The following is a 15,244-nucleotide window of genomic DNA, read 5'->3' as shown; positions in this document are numbered from 1 at the left end:
TACGCAATAATGGCAACGATCGAATACGATTAAAGGGCTTTAAGGAATATATGGAAGAAAATAAAGTTGTGGGTGTAAATAATCAAAAAAATTATAATAATCTCTATAATCTGTGGTCTACATTTGTTGTATCATCACAATCTAGTCAAACTAATTTAAACCCTTTTCATGCCACTGACTATAATGTGTTTTCAATTTTTATTTTATTTTACGGATTTGTGTCGTTTTTAAAATCGTTGTTGCCTTCAACTTCTAAAAGTTTACCTAGTACGATGAGCTCATTTGATAAATTAGGAACTGCTCGCTCTACATTATGTCCCAAATCAGTGTCTGTCTTACAAGACTATTCTATAACAGATACAGTGCTTGGACTTGGAATAAATGGCAAAGTTGTTGAATGCTTCAATCGTAAAACAGGAATGAAATATGCTCTAAAAGTAAATACCTTAAGCTACTATAGCATTACTTTAAATTATCTTGCAATAGAGACTTATGTCATATATATGAGCTTTATTAATATTTCTTTTTCCTGAAACTGACTTTAAATAAAGAAATTATTTCAATAAACGTAGTTTAATTTGCTGTTTAGTTAAAAAAAATACTTACATTTTTTTACAATGAAAAACATCATTCTTATCGGGCTATTATTCCTTTAAAAAATACTGTAAACATACATTGCAGTCCATTATTCTGGAAAAATACTAAATTGTTCAACATTTGATTTTTTTATTATCTTCTAAAAATACATTTTTTTATTGTATCACTTCTGTATTTAGTTTTGCTATATGCTAAACATTTATACTAATTTAAAATAAAGTATTAAAAAATTATAACCTACATGTTTTTAATTCCAAGATTAATCAAAAGAATCACTAAAGAGTAACATTAATTCCGGTATAATTATATTGGGGTATTTTAGGTATTTAATAAAATAACAACGTTTGTATGGTACAAACAGAATAAATATTTAGATTAAGGGCTGGTAGTTAACTTAAAGGAAATTTGAAACATATTAACAAAAAGTGAACTGTGCTTAAAAGTATATTTTTAAGATTATCATTATTTTGTACGTCATAGAATATGTAATTTAAAAAAATTATGAACTATTTATATCTTTTTTTTATTTTAAAAACTTAGTTATTTTTAAATATTGTTTATGAACTTTAGGTACTGAGGGATTCTTCAAAAGCAAGAAGAGAGGTAGAGTTGCATTGGCGTGCCAGTAATTGCAGGCACATTGTGAACATAATTGACGTATATGAAAATATGTATGGTGGTTATAAATGCCTATTAGTTATCATGGAATGGTGAGCACGTTTTATATTTAAAAAATTACTATTGGAAGCTCTTGTGATTTATTTGTTAATTTGACCAATTTTATGTTGTTACAAAGTACTAAAGTGTTCATATGTCTTTATTATTTAAGTAATTGTCCAGTCTTATTTAATTTATGTAACTTAGTTTGAGCAGAGAGTTATCACCCTTTGGAATTAACATTCTACAAATAAATACCTTTTGGTTATATGGTCTCCTTAAGGAACTGTGATAATTTTTTTTCTTTTGCCTGATTTAATTTGTCACACTTTTGTTTAATTAGGCTTACAATGTTGTTAATGATTGACATTTTTTTTTTTTTTTTAATTTTAGAAGTACAGATTTTAAAATTGTTTAAATTTGTTATAATTGATGGATTTTTAATGTGACACTGGTTTTTTTAAGCTGAAATTGTAACATATTGACAATTTTTTGAGCAATAATAAAGACCTAAAAAAATTTTAAATTACGTGAATTAGTTATAACGTTTAAATAAAACAACTCTGTAAAATTATCATTGAATATGAAATTTAATTGCATAAAAGATTAAAATTGCTATGATATTCCAAAATGTAAATATTTTGTTTTATATATTCTGAAACATTATGATTAGAACTCTTTGTTTAGAAGAAAAAACGTACACAAATTTTGCCTTATTTTCTTTCATTTTTTTATTGATGTATTATATACAATTCAATAATACACAACAATTCAAGCTGCGCAAGCTGAAGCAGCAAAAGAACTAATTTCGATTAATAATATATTAAATGAAGGCAAAACTTTTAAGTTATGTATCACCTAAAATTGAATTGCTTTGTGATAATCAAGCAGCTATAAATTTTTCAACTTCTTCAGTGTAGAACCATAAGACAAAGCATATAGATTTTAAGTTTCGTTTTTTAATAAATTTAGTTTTGAATAATGTAATAGATATTAAATACATAAACACTAAATTAAGTAAATCAGATATTTTTACTAAACCATTTGCTAAAGAATCACTTCATAAATTCTGTGGTCAAATCTATGCAAAGTAATTTAATTTTCTTTAGTAATTTAAGTAATTCTTCTAGTAATTTAATTTTAGGCAGATCTGCCTGAGGGAGCCAATTGTTGGAAGTAGTTTGACTAATCAGTCAGATCTTCCCTTGTATTATGCATTTTCTTAACTCACCATAATGTAAAATTATTAAAGTTCAAGGTTATGTCATCTTTATAGAAGAGTAAAAAACCTTTGTATAACTCATTAAGTATTAATTAAAGAGAAGGAAGTATACGACTAAACTTCTATCTGTTTCTTCATTTTAATCATATGCAGTTGAAATAAATCTGTTCGTGAAGCAACTGTATTAAGTATAAATACCTCAGATGTTGCGACATCAAGTAACGGTGTGCTAGCTTGTTTACTTTTCAAGATGTTGTAAAGTTTCTTAAAAAACTCTGTGCTTCGGCACATATCTGTTTTTCTTCAAAATATTGATTGTTGAAACTGCAAGTAGGTCATTTTATTGCTTCATCATCATTGTGCTTAAATAACTCTGCATCCAGCCTAAGATTTGTTTACCTTAAAGATCTATTATCTGGAAAAATCAATTATTCAAAATTGCCGAAGTCCCAACAATTCCGTATTTGAGACTTTCCACTGTAATTCAAGTTATATATTTAAATTCTTCTTTATAATGATGTTTTTTATTTGTTATAATGCAACTTTAAAAATTAAATATTTGAGTTAATTATAGTTATAATTGAGTTAATTAATTGAGTTAAAAATTAAATATTCTTTTTAAACGTATATTAATACATAATTAAGCTGGTCGTGATTGACTCATTTAAATCTTGTTAAACTACATTAATATGAATTGATATATATAAATAAAAAAACAAGAAATTAATATATGTTATGGTTAATACTTTTTTAATTTATGCAATTCAATACTGATTTCAATCCATCTTACTACTGATCTTAAAAAGTGTGCCATTTTGGATGTATTTTACTTTAAATTACAGTCATGTTAACATTAGACGCATAACAATATTTTATATTTTAAAAAAATTGTGTCTTTAACAGGGGTTCACAGCCTATTGTCCACGAACCAAAAGTGGCCCACATAGCCTTTTAACATGGCTCTTGAGCAGTCTGATAGCATTAAGAAATTTTTTTTTTTTTAGCCATGTCCTGTAACACTAACTTACTGATCTGGTTCAAAGTGTGACTTTTTCTTTATAAAAGTTTGGTTTATGCATTGCAATGAAATATAATTTAATTACTAAAGAATTTATAAAATTAAACTTTAAAAAAAGAGAAAAAATTCTATAAGTTGATAAGATAAACAGAAAATATATTTAATTTGATCAACAATCATCACATTTATCTAATACTGTATTATTAACAACATGCCCGTTGGCTGAGTGGTAGTGCTTTGTGCTCTTGTGCCACAGGTCCTGGATTCAATCCTCGGGCCGGGCAAGGTTGACTCATGCCTTCCGTGGGTCGATAAATGAGTACCAAGCATGCTTGGGAACTAATTCCTCGTTCAGCTGACCACCTAACCGGAACATCTGCTCTTGCACCCCAGAGCCCAAGTCAAGAAAACTGAGATAGGCTCAGTAGGCCTTGGCCCTCTGTGGGCTATCGTGTCACTGAGTTTAATTTAGTTTAGTATTATTAACAAATTTTATTTTCTAAATAATAGTTAACTTTTACAGCGAAACTAAATTTATTTAATTTACCCTTTTTGTATTCCTATAAATTCACCATAATTTGCTTTGTAATCTAATAATTATTTGCATTATTTTTATTACCTGAACCAGAGCAAAAGATAAATTATGCATCTGTAACTCATTGATGTAACAGAGTCTAAATAATCACTGTATTTTTACAATTACTGAATTATGTTAATGCTGGTCCCCAACACTGTATTATAGTTTTGTGGCCTGCACTCCTGGTTTGTAGAAACATTGCTTAAGCATGGAAATCCAACAGGAACATAATATTAAGTTATGTTGGATTATCTTCAATAATCTAATGAGACAAAGACATTAAAATTTTTGTTTTCAAGTTAAATGGTTAGTTTAATTGGTGTCTTGAATGGATATATCTTAGGACAATTCTGATATCACATTCAAGCTGCAAAATTTCCTCGCACCAATCTGCCATTTGCGATCAAATAATTAAGACTGGTGAGTAAGTTCAATTCTTTTATTAAATGTTGAGTTTTTAATTAAACTATTTACACTTACATTATCGTGACTCAGTAAAATGATGTGAGGAAGTGTTTAGTTAACAAGCAGCAACATATTCCTTTTATTTTGATCAACCTCTTTTCACTTCTGAAACCATTGCTTCTTGTAACAGTGAAACCTTAAGACAGCTTTATTTTTATTTAATATCATTATCACTATAAAAATTGTTAGATTTCTAAGTTATTTCATGCTTTTATGATTTCAGTTGTAAAAATATTCGTACAACACCTGTTAGCATTTTAAAAATTTTTCGTAATATTTATCATGAAAGTTAAATAATGATTAGTAAAAATTTTAGACTGACTGGTATTCATGCCCTGGGTTATAACCTTGTAGAAAGTTTTTTCGCTGTGTTTCTTTCTTCCATTCCAAAAATGAAGTTATCTAAATTCAGCTGTATGAAAAAACTAACCGTAAGAGGGTATAATGCTTGTTCATTTAAAAAATGATTTTTAATTTTTTTTTTTTCTCCAGGTTTTGGTGGCTTACTTCTATTTACATCTGGTATAAACAAATACTTATAATTATTGTTCATTGAAAATGCTGTATTGATGTTAATTTAAAAAGAGACTTCTCTCTCTTTTCTTTTTTTTTTACTTTACAATATGATTTAAATCATAATTTGCTTCATATTATGGCTGTTTGTGATATAATTTTTTTTTTTTTTTTTCAATTTGAAAAAATCGTTAATCACTGTGGAGAGTTTATTTCTGAATGGGGGTACTCTTTTTAACAGTCTGTTTGAAATATTTATATAATGACTATTATTTTCAGTATGGAAGGGGGAGAACTGTTTCAAAGAATCCAAGAGCGTGCAGAGGGAGCATTCACTGAGAGAGGTAATTGAAAAAATATGTGCTTCTTTGCTATTTAGTTAATTACATGTAAGTAATTTGAGGGGCTCAGGTTCATGATCTTCAGTCTATGCACAGCATACTCTTTCTTAATTTTTGAGTAACTAATTCAGTAAGCATGCTGACTTTTATTTTGTTAAATTATTGAAACAAGTAAAATGTACATTCTTCTTATTTAATGGAAATTAAAATTGTACAACAGTGTTGTGAAGACTTCTGAAATGTAATAGAGACTGCTGTATTTAAAGTGCTTTTCACATATTCTTTCGACCAAGCAGGTAAACCATTGGTTGGTTGTCATGTCCATGGACATTCTATTAGATGCACAGCAATTCTCCGCATAGAGGTCCTCTTCGGAACAATCGCTAATATGCTATGTTGCAGCCATGTGACTATGAAAACTTGTGTTGAGGCAGTTTTTACAGTTTGGCAAATTTTTTCGTCTTGATCCCGGACTTCTGACCCAGGCGAGTCATGAGAAAAAGGTTGCCATTGCCTAGAAAGGTTAAACTTCTGCCTGTTTGTCCACAGAAAGTATTTTTCCCTTTTACCACCCAAAGAAAAGCCAGTGGAGGAGGCGTTCCCTATTCACCTCCTGGGGATGTACCCTCAAGAGGCTTGTAGGCTCCACCGAGGGAGAAAAACTAATGAAAGCTAATTCACTTAAGCTTTTATTTGATCTCTCTTTTCAATCGATATCAATTCAAAATGATGTAAATTTCTTAAACAAAGTGAAAAAATAATATTTCAGTCATTAAGTAGTTAAGTTGTCTTTCATGAAATCCAAACTTACAAAAAAAGCATATATTCTATAAATAACCTTTTTAAAAATAAATATCATAATTCACTTGGTGTTGCTCACAAATTAAAAGAAGATTTATCATTTAAGTTTAATATCTAAGTTTTAAAAAAAAGTAATCTCTATGCAGTTCAAATACTGTATTAAAATTTTTTAAGGGCACATTTGGTAAATTGTCTATTACTTTAAAAATCTTCATTGTATGTTTGTGTAGTGAAAATTTCTGTGTTCTTTAGCTGTGTGGACTTCTTTAAAAAAATTTAAAAGTGCATAATTAAAATTATTATTTCAAATTGTGTAATTAAAATTATCTTTTCAAAGTTTGCAATTAAAATTATCTTCATCTTGTGCCAAGGTTGGCAAGTTTTTTCATATGACGCATTTAAACTTTTAACTTAATATTCAAAATACCACTATATGTATTGTTATTAGTAATTTTTTCTACAGATATTTAAATTAATTTTTTGTAGAAGCTGCAGAAATAATGAGAGAGATATGTCTAGCAGTTCAGCACTTACATAGAATGAATATTGCTCACCGAGATCTGAAAGTAATTTATCTTTTATTTTATTGTTGAATTAAAATTAAACTTTTGCATGAATATTTTACTTAGTGAAAAAAAAATTATCCTAAATTTTATTTTATTTCAAATATATATCTCGAGTACTAGGTAGTTGTTTATAATCATTAAACTTTTATAATTTCACTTTCAGCCAGAAAATTTGCTATATTCTAAAAAAGACCCTACTGGAATACTGAAATTGACAGATTTTGGATTTGCCAAAGAAACAACCAATTTCAATACTCTTCAAACACCTTGTTATACACCATATTATGTTGGTAAGGAAAATATATTTAAAAAAACATCAAGTTACATTGAAACAAAAAACAGCAAAAATATTTTAATATGAATATTTTTTTTTTTTTTTTTGAAGTTACAATTGCGTATGAAATTTCATTGCATATGCACGTTCTTTTAAGTTTTTTTCTTGCATGATATTTTTTTAACTTTAAACAACATAGGAACAAAGATCAATTTTATCCTTTTGTTTTTATTATATGCTATATAAAATATGATTTAAATTTGAAGTGTATATGATGAATTATTTTGTTTTTCAAAATTCCTAATTATTTTTTTAAATGATTATAGCTCCTGAAGTGCTTGGGCCAGAAAAATATGATAAATCATGTGACATGTGGTCCTTGGGAGTAATTATGTACATTCTGTAAGTTTTCTCTTTTTAAGCTATTTGTATTTTTATTACGTTTACATTCAAATTGCTTCTTTTTGTATTTTTCTGAATGTGTAATGGATTTCTGATGAAAATTTAGACTAAAAATATTTAGATATAATTGGAAAACTTAGTCAGCAAAGGCATTAAAAAATATATACACTAGACTTCTGAAGAAAATTTAGATAAAAAGATTTTTAGCTATAATTAGGCAACTTAGTCAGTAAAGGCTTGAAAAAAAGATTTACACTGGCAAATAGTAAATTTTATTAGATGTTCCATAAATGAAATTATTATTTGTTTTCGTTGAGATATAATTGTTTTTATCAAAAATTAACTTCTATTCAGGGTTTCCAAAATATGTTTACTATTATTAGTATAAAATTTATGATGGAACTAAAATTTTTATTAAATACTTGTTGCAATATTGTTTTAAATTTTGAACAGAATATGTTCAGTGGGAGGAAGTATGCTAATAAAAAAATTTTTTTTATTGATATTTAGCGTTCATGCCGTTAGAATGACATGGCGACAAATGTCTCTAAAATCATGCGTAGTGGCAGCAACAAATTTGTTGTCTTGAAATTTTGCAATTTGCAAAATAGTAACAAAAAATAGTTTTTTGCATCGAATTACATGCATTTAAAAAATATTTGTTGTACAAATTTTATTGCTCTACGTGTGGAATGGAATTCAAATGTATGGAATAGAATATTAAATATAAAGTGTCTGTTGAAAAAGTTATTAAATTTACATGTTGTGCTGTGTTTTGCATTCATATACTGGCAGTAAAATTGTTCATTAGTATAATAATACATTTTGCTCTTTTAGAATTGACTTTATTTGAAAATTTATAATTTTTTCAATTAATTTTTAATATAATATTTTGTTAGTTTTTATGCTTTCTCTGTTTTCTTCATTTAGTTTTTTTGGTCTCTGCATTTTAATCTTCATGTTGAATCTATTTACTAATACAGTAGAGAACCAATTATCCGGGATGCTCGGGACCATCGCTATCCCGGATATCTGAATTTCCCGGTTTTCTGGATCGACCAAAAAGTGTCGTTAATCGATGTTTTATCGAACCCGAAGTACAAGGAAAAAGTGTAATGCATAAAGTAAGAGAAAAAAGAAAGGTACTCCTAACTTTAAAAAGAAAAAAAAAATGGTAGAAATATAACATTTAAAATAAAAAAATTTGCAAGTTTAGACAAGAAAATCAAGTTTAAAAAATACAAAATTCTCATATTTATTTTTTAAAAATAATTACAATTCCTAAATTAAATAATATAAACAAAACAAATAATTAAATAATTTCATACCTACTTATACGAGGGGAAACGATAAAATAAAAAGAAAACTTATTAATCTAAAAAAACACTTGAAAATTATCGAACCGAAACGATAGTTAAAAAAGGCACTAGCATAAATATTAAAACCCGGAACAAGGCAAGATCAACGGAATTCAAAAAAAAAAAAAACTAATGATAAAATTTATGAATAAAAAGAATTAATTTATTGAGTGCGAAATTTAAAGCGAAAAGAAAAAAAATCAAACGTAGTGGAATCAGAAAAACAAAACTGCAATCTGCTTCATAAAATAATCCTATGTTTAAATTAATAAACAATTCTCCTTTTATTTTATTTTTTTTTTTTGTTGATAAAAACAAGATTATTAATTACAACAGATGTAATTCCACACCAAAAAAAACTTGCAATTGATACCGCACTTCCAAAGAATGAGAATTTATTCAAAAGAAAAAGATTTTATTTTTATTAGTCGAGGACGTCAAATAAATATATTTTTCTCTTTTCTTTTTCTGTTCATTGATATGCATGCAATGCATTTTCCCCACCCCCCTCGTAAATCAAGCAGAAAACGAAATCAGCATGCCACACCCTTGAGTTTGATTGACGGCCTAAAGGGAAAAATAAAACATTCCTCCCTTCCCTGCCTTCAAGGTCACGGAGGAAATGACGTTTCTCTGGGTTAAAGGGGGAAAAAATTTCCCCCTTCCTTACATTTTCCTCTACTCAACTTCAAGGATGAGTCCAATTTCCGCTTTTTTCGTTCTAGTTTAAAATCGTTCTAGTTTAAAATGGCGGGAAAATCAAGCAAAATTTTTCCCGGTTTTCTGGTTTCCCGGTTATCTGGATACCGGATAAATGGTTCTCTACTGTAATAATTTTTGATTTTTTACTCTTTATTTTAATAACTACCAATGTCCGATTATAGGCTAATGAACCTAATTTGTTTTAGGATGTATAATATTAGTTATAGGGTCAAATTATTTTTAGGGGATGACAGTAAATAATTTTTGATGTGTACCATTAACAATTGTAAAGTTTGATTTTTCTCAAGTTTGTCATATTAATATTTTGGACCACTAAATAAATGCCTAGGTGTTCCTGTTGAACAACTAAATTTTCATTGCAATTCACCCTATGGATATATTTAAATTTTAAAAAATCTGCTAGGTGGAAAATATTTTCTTTCGAAAAAAGACCCTTTTGTCATCCATCGAATAAAAAAAGCTGTATTTTCTCTAGGTACTAAAAAATAAATCTATAGAAGTTTAAGTCCTGAGATAGTCTAAGAAAATATCACTTTTAAAATTATATTGGAATTATTTTTATTGCATAGGATAATTTAATGTTTAAGCAATATAAATTATTAAATTTTATTTAAAAAAAATAAATAATTACTCGTCCTTTTAGATTGCTCCCACACCTAAATGCATTTGTCATTAAATTTTTTTTCTTCAATAAATGCAATGGACAGAATTTTTGAGTTCAACACTATCAAGAATCCTGTTATTCATCGTCCTAATGTCAAACAACAAGATTAAATATATCCTCAATTTTTATTACATTCTCTGAATTATTTTTTCTTCTCAATCGGATATTGTCTATCAGATTTTTGTATAATTTTACGTACATTGACTCCACAAATAGTAATGATTTATATGCATTTTTAATTGCATAAAAAATGCTGCTATACAGTAAATGAAATTTAAATTCCTATATTTGCAGACTTTGTGGATTTCCTCCATTTTATAGTAATCATGGGTTAGCCATATCTCCTGGAATGAAAAGGCGAATACGAGCTGGACAATATGATTTCCCTAACCCAGAGTGGGAAAATGTTTCAAATGATGGTATGTGCAACATTGCTGAGTGAATCATGTCTTTTGTGAAATATTTTTTAATAGTTTGTAAATAAATTTATACAAAGCTATTTTTTTTTACCCAATTAAAGTGTGCCTAATATTTTATTTCTTAGATGTATTTGTAAAATTTCCTTTTTATTTCCAAAATAATTCTTGCTAATCTGTGTTTCAATGAAAAATGCATTTTAAAACTGAGAAACTAACAATGTGGTAATCTTTAAATTTTGTAACCTTATCCTCTCTGACCTCTGCAACAGCTATGATATTTGACTATTTTAAAAGTGCCTTATTTTCTTTCTTTCATATAATTATTAATACTGATACTCTAATGGACGTATTTTGTAAAATATTAACAATCTATCTAATCTTTCCTTCAGCCAAAGAACTTATTCGCGGACTACTTAGAACAGATCCAGCTAAGCGGTTAAGTATTGAAGAAGTTATGAACAACAAGTGGATTGCCGTAAGTAGTTTATCCCCTTTAAAAAATTATAAATGAATATAATCCACATTTTAATTTTTTGACTCGTGTGGTCTCAAAAGCTTTGGGAAATGTGTCAAGCAGTTGATCTCTTCAATGTTATCTTTACTTTTTGCATATTTCTGATGAAATACTGCTCTTTATTGCAAAAATATGGTGTAGAAATTTTTTGGGTAAAGGGATGCATTTTTCTGGAAAACCTGTTAAGTCAAAAATTAAGCACCATTGATTTTCATCTAGACTTAGTTTTTATTGGTAGAAATAAAATCCTCTTGCCTATTGATCGTCAAGTGCTAGTCACTAAATATTTTGGTGATCACCTGATTGTCCTTAAAAACAGTAATAAACATTTTCTAAATCACATTTAAGAAAAAAAGTATACTTTTAACTTTTTCTTCCTTTAATTGTAACAAAAGAAAAATATTATTTTGTTGGTGACCACTATATGAATGTTAGAAATGCACTGGGTCCTAAAATTTTGCAGGGTTAAGGTTCCTAGTGGAAATAGTCTTGTACTCATTCCCTATAGTGGCCAAACTTTTTTTTGTTTCCCGGCCAGGTATTATGACATTTATGCAAAATAATATAAAAAATTTCTATTGGACGTACACAGAATATTGTTTTAAATAAATTAAAAAGTTGTTTAAGTGTAGAAAGATTAACAAAACACTTTGCTCCGAAGAGGAGACATCCTGTTAATAGTGGGATTTATAATAAATTAATTTTTAGCTTCACTGTAACGTAAATGTATACCTAACATGGGAACAGGGGGGGGGCAGATGTATTTTGCAATTTTATTCAGAAATTCATAATTTTTTAGAATTGCTGTAATAGTCTTTATGGTATAAAGATGTAAATTTAGACATTATCTGTTATAGATGTGCCTATACTGTCTGGGAAGAACGATCTTAGTCCCAGAATTTATACCTAGCAGTTATGTGAAAAACTTAGTCCTCTAGGCGTGTCATTAAAAAATGTAGCTGAAACAATGAAACCAACAGAGGAAAGTGTAAACAGATATGACAATACTTTTAAAAATTAAATACAAGTTAGTGTAAGGGAAATCGTGTATAGTACACATACTGGTACTGTGTATTTCAAATAATGTGCGGTGTATTAATTGTTACGATAAATATGAAAAAAGTTCAAATAGATCAAGTTAATGTCATAAATTTTCAGTTCTTTAAATAGTAAGGGTTTTTCATCCTTTTTCGTAATCTATAACTATTGAAATTTATAAAAAATAGAAATTCAGTTATCTGAACAAAAAAAATTTAAGTCTAATTGAAAAAGTCAAAATTTTCCATTTTTGACCAAGTCTCTAAAATATCTAATAAATTAGTTTTACAACATTTTGTAAATATTTATTTTAAATCTAAACTGGAAAAATCTAGGAAGGGTCTTACGAGTCCCTTAGAACTTTTTAAATATTCAGTCATTCAATATATAAAAGTTATATTTCTGAACTGTATTAAAATTTCAATCAATATCAAATTTCTAACATTAAGCTTTTCTTTTAGCAATTCACTGAAGTACCACAAACACCTCTTCATTCTGTGCGAGTACTTAAGGAGGAGGAATATGCATGGCCAGATGTCCAAGTAAGTAACGTTAAAATAAAACTTATCAAATTATTTCATTTTTAGCTTTGATTTTTGGTGTTTTAAAATGATTTATTTTCTATATTACTAAAGCATAAACTTTAAAAAGTAGCATGACATTGACATTTTTCCATTTTGAGTTTATGAGTAACTCTGTGTAAACATGCTAAGTAGGATATTTAATTTGTTTCTGTGGAAAAAATGATAAGTTATTTGTTCAGTATATAATTTGAAGATGTTATCTCATAAGTTTGCAGGGTGACCACTCAACTGGAATGCCTGGAATTATCAGGGAATTTTTTTACTATGGACAAAAACCTAGAAAAGTCAGGGAAATTCGGAAAAATCTGGGTTATTTTTTTAATTTAGTTATTTTACTATCTATTATGCCCACTTTTTCTTAAACGGAAATTTGTCGCCAAACGATCGAAATATCGCAAACTTGGCAATACTTTAGCATCATAACATGCTCCATAATAATCCTGTTTAACTAGATAAGAACACCACATGAAACTCTTCCATGGACACTACCTCTTTGAGACTATGCATTCGGGAAAAGCAAAGAATGTGATAAGGTTGGTAGAAGGGGTTAAGATATTTGTTCCAGATTATAAAAACAGGGGATTTTCTTTTTTGTCTTCTAGTTTGTGGGTCAAATCCATTTATTATTCAAGTTCGTTCCAATGTTTTGTGGTTTTTTTTCTTTTGATAAAATTATTCAAAATATTTTAGTATTTTTAATGTTTATAAAGTTCTCCAGAAATGATTAGGTCATAACAAACGATTTTATTTCACACTCTTTTTCTGAAAGAATAAGAGAATACTTTGCTTGAATCCAATTGCTTAATTATTTTTTTCTTCACCAAGCCAACTGATCACACATCTTCTAACGATCGCTAACAGCAATTCTTGTAGACCAAATGTTGAATCCACACTTTTTTTTAAATTTAATTTTAACCTTTTAAATCATATTTTAGTTTTTAAAAAAAGGTTATTTTGAGCTCCATTATTATTATTTTTTTTAAAGGTTATTTTAATATCCAATTGTATGTTGATAACATTAAATTTTATTATTTTGCTGGTAAATATTTGATTTTTGATTCAAAATTCGAATCGTGCAATCAGTCACAATGTTGAAACTTTGTAATTGTTGCTTGCAGAGATGATATTTCTGAAACTCATAACTGAATACTCAAATTTTTAAATTTCAAAGCAGATTTAGCAAAGCAAAAATGAGGTATTGATGGATGCAAAGATAGACAAAGCAAAGATATTGATGTATAATTGCATGGAATTTTCTTTTGCTTTATAAAAATATATTAAACAATGCATATCCAAGATTTTTTGGGTTCTCTATATTTTCCATTTGGTACACTTTGGGCAAAAACTATTTGAAGTAACAAATTAAAATATTTTTCTTTCTATAAAAACAATATGTTCCATAAGCTAAACATATTATTTTCTCAACATCTATCTTAATTTTTTAAAAATTAATGTTGTACCCAAATTTTGAAAAATGAAAAAAAAAATGAAAAATCTTGATAAGCTGTTAAAATAATTCTACTCTAATTAATTTTTCCTGATTATATGTTAGAAAATTACATTTTAAAAGAAATACCTTAGAATATTGACACGTTTTTGGGTGGTTAAAAAACTATCCTACACTTTGTGAGAGAAAAGCATGGTAACCTAGAAAATTTAAGATTTGACCTGAAAAAAAGAAAAATTCGAATCCATCCATTGAATGGCCATCCTGGTTTGAAATATTATTTGAAGTAAACATTTTTATCAATTTTTAAATCTTTGAAATCTAATTTCTTACTTGCAACTCTTTTCAACTTCATATACAAAAAACCTTATTTCTGACTCTCCCCCCCCCCCCCCCCCCATGTGGTGGACTTTTTTGATTTAAAAATCAATCACAGTTTGTTTTTATGCAGAATCACACAGTTTCATCTATAAAACAGAAGAAAAAAATTCAAATTTGTTTAGTATTTTCTTAAGGCATATTTTTATAAAATTTGTCTTAACATTTAATTTATTATTGTTATAGGAAGAAATGACTAGATCTTTAGCAACGATGAGAGTTGATTATGATACTGTTCACTTGAAAAATCTGGATAAGACTAATAATTCTCTTCTTAACAAGCGAAGACAGCATCCAAAATGAAATGTGCCATTGAAAATTGTGAACTTATTGCGTCTTCTTCATTATGTCATTTTAATGGTTGTATCTATTCAATTACAAGTTTATAGTAATTATAATTGCAGTGTTGTGCTTTTGCTAATCCCTTTAGAGGATCTTCCATTATTCAAAATCTAAATACATGTAGTATCTGTACAATCCGAATTATGTAGGAATTTAATTGAGACTAGCTATTAATTAAATACATGGTGTTTAAATTTTGGATTTTGTTTGTTACTTAATTTATTTGTTTTATTTTATAGATTTTAGAGTTTGTTCAAAATTTTAATGTTATATCGTAAGTATTTTTAGTATTGCTCAAGTCTGTTTTCTATTTCATCATTCCAGCTTTAGTTAAAAATTGAAGA

General features: G+C 27.7%; 1 protein-coding gene across 1 annotated transcript; it reads left to right on the top strand.

Moving 5' to 3' along the window:
* Positions 1-5: 5 nt before the first annotated feature.
* MAPk-Ak2 (MAP kinase-activated protein kinase 2) lies at positions 6-15,092 on the top strand. Its single transcript, XM_016063350.4, has 10 exons — positions 6-437; positions 1,168-1,307; positions 5,329-5,393; positions 6,678-6,757; positions 6,921-7,047; positions 7,358-7,433; positions 10,473-10,597; positions 10,987-11,072; positions 12,611-12,691; positions 14,745-15,092. The coding sequence occupies exons 1-10, from the start codon at positions 51-53 to the stop codon at positions 14,859-14,861; spliced, it is 1,284 nt and encodes a 427-aa protein (XP_015918836.1). The 5' UTR covers positions 6-50; the 3' UTR covers positions 14,862-15,092.
* Positions 15,093-15,244: the final 152 nt, after the last annotated feature.

Source organism: Parasteatoda tepidariorum, chromosome 1, assembly GCF_982258835.1.
Source record: "Parasteatoda tepidariorum strain Cologne lab strain chromosome 1, Ptep-v5.0, whole genome shotgun sequence".
Classification (NCBI taxonomy): domain Eukaryota; kingdom Metazoa; phylum Arthropoda; class Arachnida; order Araneae; family Theridiidae; genus Parasteatoda; species Parasteatoda tepidariorum.
The sequence above is the reverse complement of the archived record's forward strand: the minus strand, read 5'-3'. Positions and strand labels throughout refer to the sequence as shown.